We start from the raw sequence: 25051 nt of genomic DNA on the forward strand, positions 1-25051 counted from the left end.
AATATACTGTAAGAAACAGAAAGTCAAAGCGAAAGTGAAACAAGTTCTAAATTTGAGGTTGATATCTCAAAAAATTAGCTTTCGGTAAGATTTTGTTTGGCCGCAGTACCAGACGTTTCCACTAGATAAAATTTGTTTCCCATTAGTTTCCAATGCAATCATCTTTAAGTGTGACTATTTTTTTGACTGTCATTTCAAATAATGTCCATAATTTGTGTGTGTGTGTGTTCACATAGCAAACTTTTACCAAGTTTCGTATCATTCCGAAGAAGTAAAAAAAAAATTAGAAAAACAAAACGTAAAAATTTTCTGTCAAAAATGACGAACAGAACCAGAGGGTTAAAAATTTAACCACGTTTTTGCTTATTTTCAGAGCACAGGGACCACAGAAATTGTGATCATAAAACCTTGGTAGTCTATTAAACAACAATTATGCATGTTTCAGGCACAAATCTGTGTAGTGGTCATCTAAGCTCATTTGCTGCCCTAGGTGCTCAGACATAAATTATCAATTAAAGATATAAATAATTTTTTTTATTTTTGGGTTAACTATTTCTTTTAAATAGTTTAACCAAGTATTTTGTTTATGATATTAATAGTACACACACACACAAACTGCTGTTTCTCACGTCTCTGGTCTCATGTGATCAGTTTCTTCCTCTTTACAGTGGTTTAGTTCCAGCCCTCCAGGGTTTCACTTTACTAACGCCTACGGTCACACCACACACACTTCAACATCTCACCTACTCCTTCTTCTCACACACACACTTCAACATCTCATCTTCTCCAACTGTACACACGATTTCAGCTCGGGTCTCATCGCAAAATACCCTTTACAGCAAAACAAACTGTAAAAGATCAGCCCCTCTGAGAAGGCCACCAGGAGTCTGAAATGTCTATTTTGTCTATTTGTTCTTGTTCTTATCCTCAATTTGATGTCAATGCAAGTTTAAACCTGCTGATGAAACACGATTTCTGTGTGGAAACATCAATACACAGGGTTTACACACAGAACCACATGCATAACCAAGTTCCTGATACTATTTGAATATCTTCTGTTAGTCATCTCACCATTCGAGTGTACGGCTGATGCACGACGATTGCAAAGTGAAAACAATCAGATACATCAAACTTAAACTTCCTGTCGTTGCTCATCTGTTTCCTGAATGTGGGTTAGTTGTTATGGTGTGCAGTGAGATGGTTGCAGCTGTCACACACACACACACATAGATAAGGCTGGGTCATCATCTCAGAGACTGTAAAAACTCACAGTCAGGCTGTGATCAACACGTCTGGCGGCTCGTAAACAATTTTCAGATGCAGGAATCGGTTGGATTTTATTATGAAAGGTGAGTCTCTACTGTACATTATCTCCATTATTACACTGTAAAAACAGCTTGTTCGCCTGATTGAGTGGGTTAAGTCCTCTGAAGATCATGTCATATTTCCTGCAGGAAGATGGAGAGCCAGATAAATAGAGATATTGAACTACATCTTCAAATCTACAGAAACCTTCTGCTCTGACCTGAAGACCGTTCATTCGAGTAATATTCATCAGGACAACAAATGACTTTGATTCGAATTAGCATGAACAACCTCAACAGATTTAGAGGCTTCGAGGCAGATGCAAGACTTCTCACTGGAATCCGTTCATTATTTGGCACAGACCTTCAGCCTGTTATTATATTATGAACACCACTTATGTCTAATTAACCATAAAAAAAGTTTAATTATTCAATTATTCTCATTTCAGAGCATTTTTCAGAAACTGCCACGCCCATGAGTACATGATGATGTCATCAACGCTTTAGTGTTTTACATGGAAGTGATTTAGGTGTATATAGATGATATATATTCTCGAAATTTAATGAGTTTCTCACGATTATTTCGACTTTTTTTCTCTAAATTTAACAAGTTTTTTTCTCGAAACAACGACTTTATTCTCGAAATTTAATGAGTTTATTCTCAAGATTGTATTTCGAGTTTTTTTTCTCGAATTTGAATGATTTTTTTCTCGAAACACGACTTTATTCTCGAAATGTAATGAGTTTATTCTCAAGATTGTATTTCGGCTTTTTTCTCGCAATTTAATGAGTTTTTTCTCGAAACACGACGACTTTATTTTCGATATTTAATGAGTTTATTCTCAAGATTGTATTTCGACTTTTTTTCTCAAAATTGAACGAGTTTAATCTCGCATTATAGTGACTTTAATCTCGAGATGGTTTTATTTTTTTATTATTGCTTGGCCCTAATCCTCTTCCGTATGTTTTCAATATGCTTTAAGACAAACCATGTGTAAATTCACAAGTCGACACCATTGCCGAGTATTTTCTCCTTAAAACTGCAGTGAACCAAAGACAGTCTCAAAGAAATCTCTGGTGTTTGACATCACAAACTACTTTGTAACCAATCAGGGGTGCGTTTCCCGAAAGCATCGTTGGCCAACTATGGTCGCAAGTTCATCGCAATGTCCATTGAACTCTATTGGTAACGAGGGAACTTGCGACCATAGTTGGCTAACGATGCTTTCGGGAAACACACCCCAGATCAACGTGTGATCGTCAACGAGTGGATCTCTGAGCTGGAGTGAGTGAGTGGAGGCGGGGTCATTTGCATATTCATAGAACCGCATATACTAAATGAGGAAAGGATGTAGTATTACATTCAATATATTTTAAGGAATGAGGACATTTTTTTCAAGTAAAAAACAATTATTTTGGTGATCAAAGATGAGTTTTAAGGGATAAAATGATTGACCTCAGGGGGTTTGTCTTAACTACGTTCCTTTTCTAATGGAAAAAAAAAAAAAGGTAGAGAGAAATCAAGAACTCACAAAAGACAGAAAACACATCTTCAGCTTGGTAAAAAATCGTTTTATTTTTCCTGGCAAGGTAAAGAGAGAAATGTGTGATTGTTTTTGTCTTTCAGAGTCTCAGTGCAGATTTCAACACGCAGCAATCGTTCCCCGCCTCGCCATCCTTCCAACTGTCACTTCCTGTCTTTGCTTTCAGCTTGCTCTTATTTCAAATCTTCCAAACAACAAATAGTCACGAGAAAAAACAAGACACGTGATGAATCCAACAGTTTTATCAGTAAATTTACCAGCAAAGTCCTTACAAAAAAATAATAAAAATAGCAACAACAAAAAAAAAAAGTGCATGACAAGCGATAATCCAATTTAAATTATGCATTTTGCACCAATAGAATTTAAATGTTGTGAATTCAGTTCTATTTATCAATCAGCAATAGCAGCCAAACTAAAAAAAAACTTAACCTTATTGTTGTAAAACTATATTTGATATAGTTGTAGTTTGTTGGATAAGCTGATTAAATCACTAAATACCAAATATCAATATGGCATCAAAATTTATCGGTACAAATACATTCATACACACACTCACAAGCGCGCACACATTGTTGGTCACAGTTTACAGGTCAATAGGGGTCCAGGAGTCAAGTGTAAGGTACCTTAAAACAATTAACAATCTATTAACGCAGAATACACGTATACGAAATACGAAAAAAATACATGGCAATGACACTAACAAAACACTTAAAAGCTCCCAACACAGCTACCGTTACACACACACACACACACACACATAACGCAAGACATGATCGTTATACTGTGGAGTTTCCGTTCCAGCTCCTTCACGACGAGACCAAATCTCTCAAAATCACGACAAGATTAAACTACGGTGTGATTGAAATCTGTAAACTACGATGAGTTTCAACAGCGAACACTGACCAAGCCCAGGAAAAAACTACAAGCCAACTACGCAAAAAAGTGAGAAGAAACATTGTAAAAGAAACGATACGCATAAGAGACGCAAGCAGAGAATCATGACGACAATCGGACAGGACGACGACAAAGCCGATGAGGATGATGATGAAAACTGTGAATTCATAAATGCTCCCTTACTAACGATCATAAACACAAATTCGCGATAGCGCGCTAACCATCTTTTTTTTTTTATCCTCGTTTCCTCAATGGTAATTATTAAAAAAAGAAAAACGACGCTAGTCTTTCCTAGATAGTCTCAGTGTTAAAGTCTGATTATGCTATTGCTACGGCAGCGCTGGCACCGCAGGCCGCTCGTAGTTATTGCAACTTCATGTGCAAGAGTTTCTATGGTCAGTCTGCGTGTGAATGCGTTTGATTCTTATGCCTGGGATTAACTTGAGATTAAAAAAAGTTGTATAACAGTTGCTGTCTAGCTTCCCTCCCTAATCTTAATCTTAATTTCCCAGATAACTGTCTATACCTCCCTCCCGTTAAACCTACGACCTCCCTCCCGCTCTCTTAAGTTTTCGCTCTCCCTCGGTTACACTATCTCTCGTCTTCCCTACGTTTTTAGGTTTATTCCCCGTGATTGGGTGCATTCTGCAGTTAACTAGAGGAGTCCCCTCCCCCCTCCCACCCACCCACCCACCCTCATGGACACACAAAGGGCGTGGGATCTGTCCGTCAGGCGGAGCGGCCAATCGCGTCCCTCTCCCCCATGATCAGGGCAGTGCAATACACAGATGGATGAGTTCCCCCCTCCTAAAGGTTCAACTGAAAGAAACAGAGAAAGAGAGACAAATAAGAACAAAGTAGATTCTAGCATTTCTTTTTTTGGACCGATTATCGGTTTGACAGTTACTTTTATACCTAATCTTTAACAAATATGCGTGAACCTTGCGACTGACTTCAGTATTTTGACATTTTCTGAGTGAAACGGAATATTGAATGAGAAAAAAAAGGGGCATGGCTTGTTTTTTACCCTCAGGGAATAGATTGGACAAATAAGAGCAAAGTAGATTCCAGCATTTTTTTTATTTTGGACCGATTATCGGTTTGACAATTACTTTATACCTAATCTTTAACAAATTTGCATGACCCTGAAGTTGCAACTGACTTCAGTATTTTGATGTATGAAATGGAATATTGAATAAAAATAAAAAAAAGGGGCATGGCTTATTTTTACCCTCAGGGAATAGATTGGACAAATAAGAGCAAAGTAGATTCTAGCATTTTTTTTTTTTTTTGGACTGATTATCGGTTTGACGTTCTACCCGAACCGTGTCATCAGAAAAGGAAGGGCATACCAGAGGGGAAGTACATTTTCAGATTTTGATTAGAGATCACCACAAGACTAGTAATGTGCACTAAACAAAGTAAATAAGGTCAATTTTGATTCATATTGACTTTAAATATCTCGTAGAGTGTCAGTAAATGTTGCGACAGACCTGTAACCCGCTTTACCGATAATTAAATGTTTTTTACCGATATTTACACTATTTAATCTGTTATTATTCATATTATTTCGATGACAGATGCTGATATAAGGTGACACAATCGCGTCCGTAATCTGTTTAATTGATAATATCTTTTTACGATATTCGCACTTTATTTAGTTTGTTATTGGCTTGACTGATATTTTTTAACAGATTATATCTTTTATATCTATTCTTTTAGAAATTCTTTAATATCCTGTAAGTGAATGTGGGCAAATGAAGGTGACATAAGCAGCAACAGTAAATGTTGTGACAGACCAGTAACCCGTTTTACTGATAATTGAATTTTTTTTTACCGATATTCACACTTTATTTGAACTTATTTTTGTTTTTTCAATGACAGATGCTAATATAAGATGACATAATCGGTGTCTGACAGTGATGCAAGTCAGTTTGACCGATATTCTTTTACTCATATTCACTTTTAAAGGGTTAGTTCACCCAAAAATGAAAATTCTGTCAGTAATTACTCACCCTCATGTTGTTCCAACCGCGTAAGACCTTCGTTCATCTTCGGAACATAAATTAAGATATTTTTGATGAAATCTGAGACCTGGATCACTTCTCCATAGGCTGCTAGGTGACCGAAACTTGCTGGCCCAGAAAAGTTATTAAAGAGATCGTTAATATAGTCCAAGTGACTACAGTGGCTCAATCTTAAGTTTATCAAGCGACGAGAATACTTTTTGTGCGCAAAAACAAACAAAAATAACGACTTTATTCTACTATTCATTTCCTTCTCTCTGGGCCTCTAGTTGGTTCACGTAGTGTTTTTGCGCTGCGCGTCTGTTCTGGGCCAGCAAGTTTCGGTCACCTAGCAGCCTATGGAGGAGTGATCCAGCACTCAGATTTCATCAAAAATATCTTAATTTGTGTTCCGAAGATGAACGAAAGTCTTACGGGGTTGAAACAACATGAGGGTGAGTAATTACTGACAGAATTTTCATTTTTGGGTGAACTAACCCTTTAAACTTAAAACTGTTATCGTTTCTTTAATAGCACGTCTACCGATAAATTACCAATTTGTTCTTAATTTTTTTTTTTTTAAAGCATGTTGAAATTAATTTTGATATAACAGCCAAACATTATTCATTAAAAACTGTATAGAATTTTAAGCTCAAGTTAGATGTAGCCCAAAACAAATATAAAAATACACTGGTGACACTTTACAATAAGGTCTCATTTGTTGACATTAGTTAATGTATTAACAATGAACAATATCTTAATAGAGCATTTATTAAACTTTGTTAATGATAGTTAATAAAAAAAAATACTTATTTTTAAGTAATGTTAACATACAAATTTTGATCATAAAATGCATTAGTAAATGTTGAGATTAACATTAGCTAAAATGAATAAATGCTGTAGTATTTATTTATTAATAAATAAAAGTATTGTTCATTGTTATTTCATGATAACCAATGCAGTTAACTCATGTTAATAAAAGAAAACTTATTGTAAAGTGTTCCCAACAAATTTAGATTTCAAAACAATTTTGATGCATAAATATAATGGCATGCATGTTATTACTTTTAAAATATTTATAATTAATAAATATATATATTTTTTCAAATTAATATATTTAGGTACATTCACATTATATTCATTTTGTTTTATGATACTATCTTTTTATTTTTTGTAGTCCAATAATTAAGAAAAACAAACAAAAATGAAATATTAAAAATAGCCATCAGACAGTTATTTAAAAAAGGTTGGTTTCTATGACAGTTTATCAGTTTAACTACGCAAATGAACGGCGGTGCAATGTTCAAATGAAGTGCAGGCCTGTTATCTGCCACGTTCTGCAGATATACATAAGAGTGATGGTTTACCCTAGTACACTCACCTGACAGCGTGTGCTGTGTGTGAAGCAGAGGGGCGGGGCTACACGCCATAGCATGCAGAGAGGCGTTCCTTCAGGATGGGCGGGAACTGCTCCGAGAACTGCTGCCAGTTCTCCTCTCCGACCTGGTCCTTAAAACCGTGTAGGATCTACAGACACACGACCTCATTTAACAACTCAAATCTTTCATAGTTCTGACATTTTTGATGCTACGCAGCTTCATGCGTGTCTAATGGGGTGTAAGAATATATCGTGTCACAATATATCACAATACAAAAGTGCAACAATATGTATCATGGATAGTTCAACCACAATAAAAATTACTGTGCTTTAGTCTGAGTTTTAGTGTCAGTACTACATTACACTACTATACATTATGTTGAATATAATGTATAATAATGCAATGGGGGAATATTTGTGTGTCCTGATAATGCCAGATGCCAAAAAGTGGCCAACATTATTGTAAATATATCTAGTCAGTGACAGAGTCTAAAATAATTCTGTATTTTCAGCTTCAGAATCATGAATATTTTTATTCTGGTGTCTCTATTGTCCTGTGCATTGGGTTTCCAGCACCAAGTCCAAGATATTCATTTACACCCACAATGTAATATCAAATTTAGCATTTTAATCAACAGTGCATTTTTTGTTAACCTTTTACCATATGTCTTGGAGTATCGCAATAATATCGTATTGTGATATGTATCGAATCGTGACATGAGGGTATCGTCACACCCCTGTCTTACCTTGTAGAACATGTCCCTCAGGTCATCTTTCGGGTTGACCCAGGAGGCCACCGCATCACAGAAGAAGATGAAATCCTGTGGAGGGAGAGACAGACGAAAGGAAATGAGTGATGAAGTGATGAAGGGATGAGTAACATCAGTGTATATAACATCAATGGAGTCGGAGTATCAGAACTGACCTGGACCACGCCGCCAGGATTTACACCAATCATCACGCAGATGCCTCTGAAGGCGGAATCCTTTTCTTCATTATCTCTGATGTTTCGCAACGAAGTGCACCTGCAAAAAGACAATCAAAAATATAACTTAGCTGGTTTTAATAGATAAGCCTGTCTTAAGAAATGTATTAACCAAAAATGGAATACAATTATTAAGAAATCATAATAACTTACCAACAAAAGTTTTGGGTTGGTAAGATTTGTAAATAATTCTGATATGATGATTTTTATTCTCAGTTAACATTTCTTATTATGATCAATGTTGAAAACAGTAGTGCTGCTTCATATTTTTGTGGGTGTAAAACATTTTAATACATTTTCTTAAGGGTTCTTTGATGAATAGAAAGTTCATAAGAACAGCATTTCTTTATAGAAATCTTATTATAAATGATAAATTCCTTAATTCTCACTTTTGATCAATTTAATGCATCCTTGCTGTATTAATTCTTCCAAAAAAAACTTGTAGATGTAGTGACTCACCAAGGTCTGATGAACTGTTGCAACATGGGAGCCACTTCCTGTGGACAGACGTAACCGAGGCGACCAATCGTGATGGCTGTCAACAGGAGTTAGGGTTAGGATTATTGATCAGCTGTGTGTAAGGTAAGTGATGGATAAGGTCAGAGGTCATACCCGTGTTCTCCAGCAGGGTTTTGGGAGTGTTGGGTCTGTTGATGATCTCCACCAGGTGAGGAAGAACCAGAGACACATACGGCTGCATCTCCACACCTACGACAGGGGTCACAATCACCTCACTACGAGTTCACTCAAACACACCATCAAATTCTACGGTTCTAAATCTCTGATGATGTCATTCTAATCCAGTGATGCGTGCGATTATCCTCACCCATCTGCATGCAGATCTCTCCGATGGCCCAGGTGGCGTTATTACACACCGAGATGAACTCAGGGTTCAGATTCGTCCCCAGGATGGGCATGAACTCCGCTAAACACACACACACAGTTTCCAAGATTAAATCATGTGAATAAGCATGTAAGGGTGTATGATGCGGATCGGATGATCAGGCGTCGTCGTACCGATGCAGGGTTTGACGTGTGGAAAGCAGGCCTTGGTCAGATCACCCAGCAGAGCGAACGAGCTCTGTCTCACCTCAGGCATCGTGTCCTACACACAACAGAGTCACGCTTTATTTGTACAACAACAACTACATTATTTATTTTATAACAATAGTAAATAATAAAAATATTAAAATACATAATTAAAATAAAAACAATATACAACAAATAAATCCATGATATAGTAAATAATATATGTAAAAGATAAATATGAAGTATTAAAAAAAAAAAATATATATATATATATATATATATATATATATATATATATATATATATATATATATATATATATATATACATATATATATATATATATATATATATATATATATAATTTATCTATTATTTATAACAATATAGTTAATTCAAATAACTCAAACAAATAATAAAATAAACACGAACAATAAAACAAATAAATGTATAATATAGTCAGTCAAATATTGTAATTATAATAAACAAACTTAATTCATATAATATTGTAAATAATTCAAATAATAATATAAACTAAATCATAAAACAAATGTGTAATATAGTAAAATATCATATTAAAATGATCAATTTTATTAAAATGAATTTATTTTATAACAATATAGTTACTTCAAATAAAACAACAAAAAATAGATGCATAATATCAAATTATATTGAAAAAAGTTTTAAATAATAAATTTATTTTAAAATATAGTAAATATTTCAAATAACACGCATATATATATATATATATATATATATATATATATATATATATATATATATATATATATATATATATATATATATATAAAGTTAAAATGATCAGTTTTATTAAAATAAATTATAATTATAAAAATCACATAATCATAATAATAACAGTGGATATAAATACAATAACATAAAACATAAATTTATAATATATTAAATATTTAAGTAATTAGAATACATTTATTTTATATAATATTGTAAATTATTTAAATAATAAAAATGGGAACACCACCAGCACACATTTTTAACCCCTCTCACACACTGTACCTGCATACACTGGAACAGGAGGGTCATGATGTTGCTACGGGCAACTAGCTGGTCCACATGACCCCCGAGACCCTCGGCCAGACCACTCAGCAGATCCAGAGCCACGATCATGAAGTCCTTATCTGGAGCCTCGTACTGATCCGGCTGCTGGCTGTACATCTGCACACACACACAGGGGTGGGTTAATGACTCTGTGGTTCACTGATGTACATGCATATGTGTGCTTGAATAAAGTGTGTGTTCTCACCATGGCTTGTGCGAGTGTTTTCTGCACCAGAGTAACACAGCGCTGATAGACGGGCTCGCAGTACGGCAGGAAACCGCTCTGCAACGCCGTAGCCACAGACGACAAACACTACACACACAAAACACAGAAGAAATGAGGGCCATTTCTTTGTTTTATCTTTCAAAATGAATCTACGATTATGTGCCATGATATTAAAACTATGAAACGAAGGCTTTCACTCTGGTCTGAGTGTCTCACCTCCAGCAGGGGAAACAGGTCTTTATCCTCGTCTTTCAATTCATTCCACTTCTGGATGAGAGGAGGCATCAGTTTCTGGATGTATTCCTGTTCACACAACACAAGATCACACCACTGAGCTCTACGTGTGCAAACGTGGCAGTAAAGACATTTGTGTTACTGTTTTCTATTTCAAATAAATACTGATAATAATCAGAAATATTTCTTGAGCATCAAATCATCATATTAGAGTGATTTCTGAAGGATCATGTGACACTGAAGACTGGAGTAGTAATGATGCTGAAAATTCAGCTTTCATCACAGGAATACATTACATTTTAACAGATAATCACATAGAAAACAGATATTTTAAATTGTAAAAATATTTAACAATATTACTGGATCAAACAAACTCAAAGAAATGACTTCTTTCAAAAACATAAAATATTAAAGCATTTATCGGGGTTCAAGCATTTAAGGCCTTTAAGCACACAAGCATTTAAGACATTAAGTTTTATTTAGCAAGCTTTTAACCACTGAAATAATAGATGGAAAAGTCCATTTACAGCCAATACAGGCAATTTACCTTAGGAAATATGTGGTTTTAAAGCTTTTTAACAGTTATAGCGCCACCTATGGTCCAATCTCCATAACATTTTGCATGCTTGTTAATGATATTATGTCACATATGCTCACCAATTTTTGTGAAGTTCTGAGTTTTAATTTAGGATTTATAGGCTTTTTAGTGTATTTGCCACACCCCTTTTCTAAATGACCCTGTTACAGCCACCCAAATGCAAAAGTTCAACTTTTTTTTGATAATTATTGATCTAGAGCAGGGGTGTCCAAACTCAGTCCTGGAGGGCCACTGTCCTGCAGAGTTTAGCTCCAACCCCAATTAAACACACCTGAACCAGATAATCAAGGTCTGATTATCTGGTTCAGGTGTGTTTAATTGGGGTTGGAGCTAAACTCTGCAGGACAGTGGCCCTCCAGGACTGAGTTTGGACACCCCTGATCTAGAGAGTCCAGAGAATTGTCCTAGACTGGTCTGGTTCCGATCGGGCAAAAAACCAGGGACTAGTTCGCAAAAGTAGGTTTTGGACAAAATGCGACACAGCAGAAATTTTTTTCTGCCTAAATCGAAATTGGATAGCCATTTTGCCCGCCTTGAGCCAGGGATCACAGTGGTGTAAGGCACTTGAGTCTAGGTCAAACGGCCTAAGAGTTATGAGCGATTTTGTTCTTTTGGTTGCTGTAGCGCCACCTATGGGCCAATCGGGGTCATACTCTGATAGGTTGTCCCCAAATTGAGGCCTACCATCTGGCCAGGTTTCAAGTCTGTAGGCCTTACGGTTTGGCCTGCACAATGCGTTTTACGAATCCTTACAATTACAATAGGGTTTCAGCATGAAATAATCGAACTTTAAAGTGACAGTGTGTAAAAAGGCAGTTTGTAATATAGGTGGGAAATGGTGTTGTCACCGGTTGGTTCAGATGATGTCCGACGGAGTCTGCCAGGGTGCCGATGGCGTCGTAGAGGATCAGCAGGTTCTTGTGCTGATATTTCCCGAACGCAAACACCAGAGTGTCCAAAATGAAACTGAGATATGGAACCAGCTCGGTGCACGCCTCCTCCTCCAGAGTCGCAAATGCACTGAAAAAAAAAAACATTACAGAGTTACTTTATTACTCCAAAATTGGGGTTGTGCGATATGGATATGGTAAAGAAATACTATCACGATTATTTGATCAATATTGCGATTTCGATTGTAATCACGATTTTAAAACAATATTTCCTTATGATTTTTTTGGAAGCCGGCTTTATTGCCCATATTTGCGGGCACCATATGTCTGCATAAATGTGTGATATTGTCGATTATTTCAACTTTTTAAAAAACTCCAGCAAAAACGCATTCTGTGTAAATGGCTCTTGATACTCTGTTTTGCCACATTTATGGTTTGATAGGTCTTGCAAATTACCTGGCTCTGATACATCATCACTCCTGTATCCAAAATATCCCAAAACCCCAGATCTTGATTATTTTTGGTACTTATCCTGCCCTGAATTCTCCCTACCCGTTTCATCCACGTCGTTCCACTGTCTATTTGAGAATGCATGTCACGCGTCTACGTTTAAAATAACGAACTTCAGAATGCAAAAAGACCCGACCTGTGAACGGCCCCCTGGGGACTGGTGAAAAAAAAAAAAAAAGAGCTTTCTGCGCATGCTCACATTGCGATTTTATTAAGATTTCGATTAGTCTCACAGCCTTATCCAAAATGATTCAGCTCTAAACAAGCAAGCATCGTTTCAAACACACCTGCAGGCGGCCTCCTGCACCCTCTTGTTGCCGTCCAGGATGCGTTTGAGCAGTTCTGTCATGAGCGGTTTGAGGTGGGCGTCCGGCGGCTGGCTCACTACCCAGTGTGCATAGCGGCTGAGCGTCCAGCAGGCGATGGAGCGAACGAGAGCCTTCTTATCACACAGACACTGGATCAGGTGTGGGATGAGCTCGGGCAGGTACGGTACCATTCCCTGCATACAGCCTGACAGAGACAGAGCATTCAGTCAATTCAAGGCGTCTGCATAGTTTTTGAAATCAAATTCAACACCTTTTTGTCCAACACGAACGAAAACAACAAAACGAAAATCAGGTGTGACTATATCTGTGCATTTATTCTTAAAGGGACAGCAGCCTCATAAACCGTTGTCATAATAAAAATCACTCACTGCTTTTGACTGAATCACTTTTTTATTGTTAATATGAATCAATTTATATTTAATTCATACAGTGAAGAGTACACAGTGTTTTATTTTTACATTTGATTATTCAAATTCGGTAATATTTCTACTACGTTACATAAACCTGTGCTACTGTACCAGAAAAATTAAGTTTATTTAATTTGTATATTTTTTCTATCATGTTTGTCCTATTGTTTGTAATTTGCTTCTTTGTTCCTATTTTTAAAAATAAAAAATTCATTTAAAAAAATAAAATAAAAAAATTTCTGCCTTGCTTTAATACAGAAGACTGTGTAATGATTGTAGTCAGCTTAAAGGGCATTTGTTTTATAATATTGGGTTGACTAAAATGGGAAGAAAAACTAAATAAATGTCAAGGTTCACATTTAATTCAGTAGGATTTTTTTTCCTTCTAGACCTATTAAACTGTCCACCGAATCAAATAAGAAAAGTAACAAAACAAACTACAATCAAAATGCACATATTGAATCGAAATTTTATTCATAATTGAGAATCGATTTTACATCGAATTGTGGCCTCAAGAATGGATTCGAATCGAATCGTGAGGTACTAAAAGATTGCCACCCCTATAAACAAGCCTGAATTACACTGGGACCTTTATTTTGAAATGTCTTTTTGTAACTACTCTCAGCTCATTAAAAAAAGGTTAAAGTTAAATAAGATAAAATACAACATAAACACAAAACAAAATTGTGTGAAATGAGTATGTGTGAGATACAGACCTTCAGCGATGGCTCCCAGCACCAGTATCCCAGACTCTTTGATGACCCAGTCCGGGTGGAACAACAAACCCTTCAGCAGCGGCAACAAGTGCGGCAGCAGCTCATCCCGAAAGACGTTAGCCAACACGTCCAGCGCCGCCGCAGAACACTTCCCTGTGAACACACAACAACATACACAAGTCAAGTCAAGTCACCTTTATTTACACATTTTCAATGTTGATTTAGTTTAGATCAATAACTGGTCATTACTAGGCTTGACTACTGCAATGCTCTTCTGGCTGGACTTCCATCATGTGCAACTAAACCTCTACAAATGATTCAGAATGCTTCAGCTCGTCTTGTCTTCAACGAGCCCAAGAGGGCCCACGTCACTCCTCTGTTCACCTCTCTGCACTGGCTACCTCTCACTGCTCGCATCAAGTTCAAGGCATTGACGCTTGCTTACAGATCTATCACAGGCTCAGCTCCCTCCTACTTTCACTCACTCCTACGAGCCTACACCCCTACCAGAAGCCTTCGATCGGCCAAAATCGCTTTCCAGAACATTCTCATTCACAGTTCCATGCTGGTGGAATGATCTCCCCACCCGCATCCAGAATGCAGAATCCCTGACAACATTCAAAAAAGAGCTGAAAACTCATCTCTTCTGTGAGCACTTAACCTCATATAAAAAAATAAAAAAATTTAAAAAAAAATAATTTTCCTGTAAATTCTCGCTTATCGGGCTTATGCTACTCTGAATAATGCCTGGACTTCGTATTTTGAGCACTTCTTGCGTTGTTTTTGCCTCTTCACGATGACTCGCTTAATTTAGTCCCAATTTGTAAGTCGCTTTGGACAAAAGCGTCTGCTAAATGAATAAATGTAAATCTAAATGTATATAACTGTAAATTTCAACAATTTCGAAGCAAGGTCAATTCAGTTATATGCAGCTTTACAGAAAGCAATAGTGTCATTATTCAGCTTTAGTCTGATGTTGCAAATAAAATGATATACATACACGCATAAGAACATTTCCAGCAAGAGCGCTCTGATTGGTCGGTTTACTCACGTAGGTTCCAGTCAGACAGCGTGTCATCGTCGTCATCCTCATCTTCATCGATGTCCTCGCCCTCCTCTCCTTCTCCTCCCTCGTGCTGCAGCGTGACGGTGCGTGACTTGTGGAAGCGAGGCTTGATGTCCTGCTCGCTGTCAGGAACGTTGTCGTCCTCCTCTACATCACCCTGAGACACACACAAAGACACACTGCAGCTGCATTCTGATTCACACGCTCCCTACATAGTGCTCACTTCTCAGGAGATCTAGATAAATTAGTAGGGCTGGGAATCAAAATCCATTAGTTCCAATATTGACACTTAAAATCACAATTTTGCAGATCTAGAATCGTCTTTCTATTTAGTTGTCTTTGCAGGCTGCATGCAAAAATGAACATACAACACGACCGTAGTTCGTGGAAACAATGTTCACAGCAGAACCATTGCGCATTTCACAGCAACTCTCAAATGTTTTTTCATTACTGAACAATTCAGCGTTTTAAATGAATCGGTTGAGTCGGATTCAACGACCTCATTCATTAACAACTGCCTCATTTTTGAATGAATCAGCCGTTTGAACGAATCGTTTGAATGAATGAATCATTCAGTAAAATGGTCACTTGCCGCCACCTACTGGAGGGTTTAGTTTCATGTTTACAAGTATCACTTCTCCATTTATTATTTGTATTTTAAAGAAATATTTAAAACAAATCTCATAACATTATTTAATGCAGTTGTAAAAATTATTTAATCTGTTTGGTAACAGTCATATAGTGTATTATTCTAATTGAATTTATTGATCAAATTTAAGAATTTAAAATAAAAGATGAAGCATATATTTAATAAGATTAGGAAAAAATGCACTTTGAAAGGTTTAAAAAAAAAGCCCTCAGGGTAAATATCACATATATGCAGTTTTAAATGTCAAAGCTGATGAAACTGATGATAATATTGCGTCAGAATAAATTATATTTACACCACAAAAAAAAAATCCTATTTTTTCAGGACAGGCATCATTTTTAGGCAGACAAGTGAATGAACCATTTACTTGTCTGAAGGACAAGCACAAGAGAAGGCTTAATGTTGAGCCCTGTAATAAATACTGCAATTGTATCAGAACTGATTATGTGACCGCACCTTACCTAATGCAATAAACATGATTTGACTCCAAACATTATGTCTCATATGGTGACTCACCTTCAGTAAAATGATGTCAATCTCAGAATACTTCATTCCGTTCACCAGGATGGGGATGAGTCTGTAGGGAAACACATTAACATTAGATCACCTCACACGAGTTCAGATCAGATCTCACAAACAGAACCTAACGGGGACCAGAGGCTTAATCTGCGTGTTGTTTCTGCTCAGATGTGTGTGTGTGTGTGTGTGATGATGATGGCCTGCAGTACTCACTGGACCAGGTGTCCTGAAAGAGCCTCTTTACAGATGGGCTGCTCCGCTAGAGTCAGCCAGAACTCGCACGCCTCCAGCGCCACGTTCTCATCCGCGTCCTGCGTGCGCTGAAGCATGTACTGCGGAGAAACACGGATGAGAGTCAAACCTCCCATCTATCCACTGTAAAACGCCTCGTGTGGCATCAGATGTTTGCATGTTTCACCTGTATGATGCTGTGCATGTGCGGTATCAGACGGTCGATTCGGACCTCCAACAGCATGACCAGAGCTCTGCACACGTTCTTCCTCACCTCGCAGTCTTCATCACCCGCCAACGCAAACAGAGACTGAAAAACACAGATGAGCTCAGCCTTCACCACAGAAATAACTACAGATTCATAGTGCACGGTGAACCCAATTGTACTTGTGTTTAGTACGTTCTAGGCTTCTTAAAAGTATGCTTTCCAGACACTACTACAACCTTGATTTGATATAGTCTACAAGTATCATTCATAACAAATATAATCAATGTGCCGTGTAATTCACAAATCGTGGATCATGTGGTTCTTTTTATCAGTCAGCTCAGATGACTCACTGAACAGGTTATGATGTCTGACTGCAAATGAGCTGAAAACCCAAACTGTGTTGTTAAGGCAAATTATGAAAAGCTCATTTGTAAGGTTAGTGTGAATCTGTCGTTAAAAGTCTTTCTGCTTCAAAAGCAAGATTAATCGGTGGCCAACTCACCTCTATGAATGTGTCGATGTTGTCCATGAGAGCCTGAGCCCTGCCGATAATGAACTGATTCACGCACGCTATGGCATGAGACCTGAAGACAGAATGTGAATTAATGTTGTCACTCATTATAAAACAGACCGTATTTAATTCTAAGATCTGTGCCCGTGGTTGTTTACCTGATCTTGGGGCTGCAGTGTTTGAAGAACTGCAGGAATTTGGGGATCATGATGTTGAGGGGTCGATTCAGAGCATCACTGTCCAGCAGTTCAGACGAGTCCTCACAGATCTTCTGCAGCGCACCGAAAGAACCCTGCACACACACACACACACACACACGTTAATCACAATGAAATCAAAATTGACGACTTTTTTTTTTATTGCAGTATTTATTATAAATTATTTATCCATGCCCATCATTTTTTTAAATTCATGTGCCCCATAATCTTTCATCAAAATAACTTCCCCTCCCTCTTGCAGCTCTTCTCTTCTCTGATGATGCGTTTACTGGCGTGAGGGCGGGGCAACCTGTCACTCACATGAGATGCACCAATAGCAAACCACAACCAGCCAATCAATTCCCCATGAACAAAATCAAGCCCCGCCCCGCATTTGTTCTTGTTCGAGAAGCCGTTTCACTCGGATATACGTCACAATAGAGAAGAAAAGACCATCGCAACTTCATGCTGACTTTAAAGCAATCAGCAGACATAACTTATCAAACAATCATTTTCAGCACTATGAATTTATAATAGACTATTTAGACAGGAATATTTAAGGGTGAAATACTAACACACTGCCTATTGCACAGTATAAACTGTATATTATTTCTTAAACAGCATGAGCAAACAATCTGTAACGTGTGTGTGTGTGTGTGTGAGTGTGTCTGAGTGTGAGTGTCTGTGTCTGTGTGTGTGAGTGTGATTGTGTGTGTGTGTGAGTGTGTGATTGTATTTGTGTGTGTGAGTGTGTCTGTCTGTCTGTGTGAGCGTGATTGTGTGTGTGTGTGATGGTGTGTTGTGTGTGTGTTGTGTTGTGTTGTGTTGTGTTGTGTTGTGTTGTGTTGTGTTGTGTTGTGTGTGTGTGTGTGTGTGTGTGTGTGATGGTGTGTTGTGTGTGTTGTGTGTGTGTGTGTGTGTGTGTGTGTGTGTGTGTGTGTGTGTGTTGTGTGATTGTGTGTGTGTGACACCTCGCAGGTGTTGTAATCCTCTGAGTTGAGAAGGTTGCAGAGTTGAGGCAGCAGTTCTGGCCATGTCTGCAGCTCCCCTTTAGAGGCGATGGTAGTGATGAGAATACCTGCGGACACACACACCAATTCAACTATAACGCAAAAAAAGCTGTTCAGCCCATATCTACTCACTTTACGATAATACATCCTTCTCTAAAAGAAAAACACACACACACACTAATTACACCTGATCAAATGAAATGAACTCAGCCAGACACTCTGGAGAGGTCTGGCGGGTTTAATCCGGACTGACCGATGGTGGCGCGGATGAGCGGGGATGGGTCTCCGATGTTGTTGAGACACTCTCTCTTGATGAAGTCGGCCACAGCCGGGGGGAAGTTCTGGTAGTGAGCCTTCACGTTGTTCTTGAGAATCAGACCGCTCAGAGAACGGGTGGGCTCGTCTGCAGAGACACAGAGACGCGTTCCTTGTGTGACCGGAGAGAGAGTGTGTGAAACGAGATAAGACGATGCATGATGGGATCATACAGACCTTCGGATTTGAGGCTGGTGAGGACGAAGATGAGATAGTTGTTGAAGTCGGGATACTGATTCAGCTGCTCCAGTTTCTAAAGGAAGCGTTACAGAAATACCATGATGAAGTCCACAGACAACAAACAGATCTGAGATCAGACCAGTCACATTAAGAGCCAAACAAACATTTACCACTAGATTTTAGATCTTAATATTTGCACATATTTTGAAGTTAATATTAAATCATGGATATTAGTGTTGGGCGATATGCTCCATTTTCATATCGTCCTATCGTCAGCCTGTGAGATCGGCGATACACGATATTATCGTGAGGGGGGCGGGGCTTACTTATTTGATTATTAACTTGCTTATTTACTCGTTAATTTGCTTGTTTTATTAGTTCGTTTTATATATGAGAATTGTTTTCTATTTTGCTAGCAAAGGTGGAGTGTTTATTAATAGGCTAAATCAGGTTATTTCCCGGTATAGTGAGGTAAAAAAGATCCTATAATCATTCTTGTATCTGACTCAGAGTATTTCAACATGTCAGCGGGAAATTTACGGACACACATTATCCTCTCATGCCGTTACAGATGCAGCATTTTGACTGTACTTCTGCACGAGATGGGAACACGTTTTAATAATTTCTTAGGTCAAGAAAGAGTCGGAGTTTGTGATACATGTCCTCCTACCAGTGCTCTCTCTGTCTGGATGCACTTCACATATCGCACTTCAATAAGCCCAAAGAACGCGGGTTAATGTGTTTTAAATGCCGGGAGAAATCAAAGGCAAAAATCTAAAAGTCGATCGGTTAGGCTACTTAAACCTATGACTTGACTCCGATAAAGGAAAACGGGTTAATGTGTTTACATGACATGCATTGTCAGTTTATTCAGCATAATCAAGTTAATAACGTGCACGTAAACGCGCTCATTCCCTGAAAGTGAAAGCAGAAATGGACTGAGCTTTCGCTGCATTAACGGCGCGTTCTCTCAGAGACGACGGTGGATATAACGGTACAGCAACTATCTTAATTTACTGGCTTAATATTTCTCTTGTGGACTTACATTATAGACAGTAAAACAATTAGAAGAATATTACTTGTTAAACAAGTGTTTGAAGTTGCTTTTGATTTTCACAGACGGCAGAGTTGTGCTGCGTTCGTGAACTAAAGACTGTTATTAGGCCTATATAATTTTAGTGATATTATTATTATCATTAATATTTTGTAATTGTATTGTTTTTAGTGTTATTAGTGTCATTAAATGTTTTGTTAACGTGCTATGGAAACAAAATACTGACGAACAACGATGCCGTCTTCATCTTGGCTCTGTATAAGAATGATGCATCTGTTAAAACAAGCACTCTTGACAATTTGTGAATGGATCTCATACGCGCGTCGGTGATGTCGCAAGTGTGGTTATGTGGTGATGTCGTTATGAATTTAGGCAAGGCAAATTAATTGTAGTTCATAATTAATTTAATAACAATACTAGCTTCATAATAATAATAATAATGATTTAATACATTAATGGGAAAACGAGCTAATTATCGTATTGATATCGTCAAAGGCATCTGCCAGCAGCGATATCTCTGACTATTGTCGATACACGATACTATCGTCTATCGGCACAACCCTAATGGATATATTTAATGCACCTTTTATCGGACTATTATGCTCCCTAAAAACCATGCCTGTAGACTAGTTCGTTTTTCTGATTTAATCCTTAAAAGAAAAAGAAAAACGGCATTAGAGTGAAGAATTCAATTCCTCATTTACAGTCAGATTCAACAAATCATCTGGATCATCATCATTTAAAATCTCTCCATTGCTTTTCACATTTTGTAGGAAAAACCCTGTAAGTATATAGCACTGTTTGTTTAATAGTATGAATTGCTATATTGATGCATATGAAAGAAATTTTAAATTTTATTCATTTTGCAGACGTTTTCATCCAAATATTATTATTATTTTTTTATAAATATAAAGCTCAAAAGAACAGCATTTATTTGAAATAGAAATCTTTTTGTAACATTAACAATGTCTCTACTGTCACTTTTGAAGTTACTGCATACTTGCCAAATTGAAGTATTAATTTCTTTCAAAACACCAATTCCTAAGATCCCAAACTTGTTAAAAAGATGAAAAATATTGGGATTTATTTTGCCAATATGATCCACGACTACCGTACACATCTGTGACGAAAACCCCAAAAATGACCACACAGATACTAAACATTTGATTCTCAAGAGCCCAGTGTTCATTCATTCGGCTGTGACAGCTACATTTTCCATTTCATTTAGCGATAACCTGAACAAATAAGCTTCACAGACACATAGCTGATCATCCTGATATTGATCAGAAGTGATGACGTGCACAGACCTCTTGAACGGCTCTCTGTGTGGCCGTATCTGGAGACTGAGAGTCCTTCAACAGCTGGAGCACCTGCTGTAAACCCTGTTCATCCGGCTGCCACTCCATCCTGCGCTACACACACACACAAACAAGAGAAACACAGGCAGATGAGTGACCTACATCAATACACACAAACACCATCACTGCTTTCTTGGTACAGTTGGGCAAACAACACACAAACCTATCGTGCACAGACACATGCACTCAGACCTAATACCCGGTTTAAAACACTTTTTAATTGTAGAAACCAGGCTAATCCACCGCGAGCACCTGGACGGAGGTTCACACATCAGCTTCGCCATCTGATCAGGCTTAATTGGGAACGAGGCAGACGAGAGTGTGAATATGTGTGGAGGCTGAGGATGTGCGAGTGGGCCGTGTGTGAAGTGAACGAGTCTTCAGTGCATCCGAAAGTCTGCAAACACTCATGGAAACGCTTGGGATTTTGCATTTATCTCCTTAAATATCACATGTTTCATTGCATACTATATAGAGGGTGCAGGGATGACGTCAGACCCCGGAAGAATAAATCCTTCCAGATTTTCCTATGGAGATAAAGCCTGTGGTAAACATAACTTGATGATACTTTGACGTTTTGAACGATGGAAATTACACACACTCACTCACACCCCACGTTGTCTTATCTAGTCACTCATTGAAAACGTACTGCTTCAAAATGTGCGTTTTCACTATGAGTGTGTGTAATTTACGTTGTGGAACATAACGTCAAAGTATCGTCATGTTATGTTAACCACAGGCTTCATTTTACACAAATCGAAAACCCCCCCCATCATAAAACCCCATAGGAAAGTCTGGAAGGAACCGGGTTCCCTGCACACCTCTTTTCTCTGCAGAACACTGCATGTGAACAGATGAATCTGATCATGTCTGCAGCGGCAAATCCTGATCATGTTCTCCAGCATCAATGGAAGAACATCAGACCATCTGTACAAAGAGTCACATGATCGAAGCCACTCATTTGATTAGTCACATAGAAATGGTGCAGAATATTCAAATGTCTTCATTCATGACGTTATTGCTTTGTTTTACAGTTTTCAAATTCCTAAAACGTTCTTTTACAAGTTTCAATTACAATGTTTGAATAATTTCAAGTTACAATGTTTTCAAAATCCACAATTTGGACCCATTGTGCACTTATTTTACTGAAGGATTAGCGTAGTTCACCCCAAAATGAAAATTCTGTCATTATTTACTCATTTTAAACCTGTAAGAAAAAAAGAATTTTCCACTGTAAATCCTCGGAATACAAATAAAGATATTTTTTATGAAATCTGTCGCTTCATCAAATTGAGGTTAAACCACTGGAGTCACAGGGATTACTTTAATGATGTCTTTACTACCTTTCTGGTGACAGAATGACAGAATTTTCATTTTGGCGTGAACTAACCCTTTAAGTGCATCTATGCATGTTGTTTGTATAAGCGTATAAGTAGGGGTGCACCGATCCGATATTAGGATCGGATATCGGCCGCGATACTGATAAAATAGCTGGATCGGGGATCGGAAAAAATAACAGATCCACGGGCCGATCCAGGTTTTTTTTTTCTTTTTTTTTTCGTCGTCGCAGCAGAACCTACGTCATTCGTCAGCTTCACGTGTGTCGCATGCTAGAAGCAACATGGAGCGAGCCAGAGGCCGTTTCTCAATACCAAGTACACAAACTTCGGACTTGCGTCCGTCCTTGGTAGTTCGGACTTGCCAAGTTCGACTCAGGAGAACGAACTCCCGAGGACGAGAGGACGCGAGTCCGGTTATTCTGCAAATGGAACAGCAGCGCTCTTGATCGCGTCACTCAGCTCGCTCTGGCTACTCCGGTCATCTCTTTATGTATATTTTAGCCAACAATAAAACGAAGTATGTTATAAAACACCACTCTGCCTCTTTTCATTTAAAAAAAAAATCTTAAACATATTAATGGCCACATAAATGTGGTTCAGGCAAACGCGTACATTGATTATCTTTACTGCATATATTTATAACAACACGAAATATAAAACACAACCCTGCTTCTTTTTGTTTTCATTTTTAAAAATATGAAACATAATAATCATGAAAACTGACATTTAAATTTGCCATTGCTAATTAAGTGAGCATTCACAGGTCATGTTTATGATGGTGGTGTGACACTGCACTACATTACAATGTTTGGTTATTATTATTTGTATGTGTGATCAAGTTGTTGTTCGACCAACTTTTTATTTTTTTATTCTCAGGTTCAGCTGCTATGTTGCATTTTAAATTCCTGTTTGCAGGACTTTGCACTTTATATTTTTACATGTTTACAATTTTTGGAAACTGTCAGATTACTATTGTATGTTTGACCAATACACTGTTTTTTTGTTTCCACTGCTACATTTTTTTTTTTTTTTTACATTTATTTAAAGAAGTTTGATTATATTCTTTTTCCATTTGAATGCACAATTGTTTTATAAAAAATGAATAAGAATTCAACACATTACATACATCTGTTATTTTGTCTTAGTTATGTTTAGTTAGTAAAGTCTGGTGCCTTTAGTCTCTTCAAGGAAGGTATAAGGTGGAAGGTATACAGTTTATTATTAATTCAACTATAGTATCGGATCGGTATCGGGTATCGACAGATACACAAAGCCCATGCATCGGTATCGGTATCGGGACTGAAAAAGTCGGATCGGTGCACCCCTACGTATAAGTGTGTATCTATCTTTTTAAGCTAATTAATAAGCTATTCATAAGCTATATTATGACTTTCTATCTCTACATATCTACACACAAACATAATATATATATATATATATATATATATATATATATATATATATATATATATACACTCAGTATATAAATATATATATAACGTTATATATATATATATATATATATATATATATATATATATTGAGTATACGACTGAGTGTGTATGATCCAAGTGTAGCGTGTGTGAGGGTGTGTACATGTTTATGTTTGTGTGTGTCTACGTGAGTATGTATGTGTGGTATTTGAGTGTGTATGTATTATTGTGTGTTGTGTATTTGTATGAGTGTATAATCTCTGTGTGTATCTCTGAGTGTAGGCCGTGTGTGTGTTTACGCGGCCCGGTTTAACCCAATTCCCCGGCTTACATCAGACGCGCTAACCGATCACTCATGAAATAAAACGCATTAAATCGGTTAGATGTGCGTGTTGAGCGTGTGTAAAGATGATGAATAAACACACACAGACGCTGATGTAGCCGTTAGCCGCTGTGCTAACCCGCCAAACGCTCTCACCTTCAGTCAGTGGCTCTCTCTGTTCGTCTATCTGCGTTTATATCTCTCTGCCGCGGCACGAGCGCTGATGGACGTCGGGTCGCGGTAACGGATGGCTCACCGCGGGTTTGTACGGGATTTCTGCGGGATTTAATCGGTGTGCTCGCTGTTATTCTTCTTTCACCGGCGGCGCCTGATTCATGGCGGACGCGTTAATCGCGCAGTCTGGATCTGCGCGGCTTCCGTACCGTTACGCTGATGTCATATCTCATTAACATAAAACTACAAGAAGCGGTACTACTACTAAATACTGACCCTTTTTTAATACAAGAAAAAGATATCGTGACTAACACATTAATTGTGATCTATATTTTGTTAATGAAGCTTTGTGGCGGA

General features: G+C 37.7%; 1 protein-coding gene across 1 annotated transcript; it reads right to left on the reverse strand.

Annotated features, from left to right (window-relative positions):
- Nucleotides 1-2855: 2855 nt before the first annotated feature.
- Nucleotides 2856-24890, reverse strand: tnpo2b (transportin 2b). The gene is made up of 25 exons (XM_084104053.1): nucleotides 24677-24890; nucleotides 21375-21479; nucleotides 19011-19086; nucleotides 18772-18921; nucleotides 18480-18586; nucleotides 17470-17603; nucleotides 17303-17384; nucleotides 16780-16902; nucleotides 16575-16693; nucleotides 16359-16419; nucleotides 15179-15350; nucleotides 14128-14280; nucleotides 12963-13188; nucleotides 12124-12295; nucleotides 10660-10746; nucleotides 10423-10530; nucleotides 10176-10334; nucleotides 9129-9216; nucleotides 8938-9036; nucleotides 8724-8819; nucleotides 8571-8646; nucleotides 8052-8151; nucleotides 7873-7947; nucleotides 7130-7275; nucleotides 2856-4561 (listed from the first exon to the last, which is right to left on the reverse strand). The coding sequence occupies exons 2-24, from the start codon at nucleotides 21471-21473 to the stop codon at nucleotides 7168-7170; spliced, it is 2670 nt and encodes an 889-aa protein (XP_083960179.1). The 5' UTR covers nucleotides 21474-21479; nucleotides 24677-24890; the 3' UTR covers nucleotides 2856-4561; nucleotides 7130-7167.
- Nucleotides 24891-25051: the final 161 nt, after the last annotated feature.

This window comes from Abramis brama, assembly GCF_963993115.1.
Source record: "Abramis brama genome assembly, chromosome: 2".
Lineage (NCBI taxonomy): Eukaryota > Metazoa > Chordata > Actinopteri > Cypriniformes > Leuciscidae > Abramis > Abramis brama.

What these genes read in the sequence shown, in the direction of transcription:
- tnpo2b (XM_084104053.1), bottom strand. Translation starts at nt 21,473, where the DNA reads ATGGAGTGGCAGCCGGATGAACAGGGTTTACAGCAGGTGCTCCAGCTG. An exon ending in GACATCATCTGAACCAACCG is followed by an intron (nt 10,747 to 12,123) that starts GTGACAACACCA and finishes TTGTGTGAACAG; the next exon opens with GAATACATCCAGAAACTGAT. An exon ending in CAACAGTTCATCAGACCTTG is followed by an intron (nt 8,152 to 8,570) that starts GTGAGTCACTAC and finishes GTCTTTTTGCAG; the next exon opens with GTGCACTTCGTTGCGAAACA.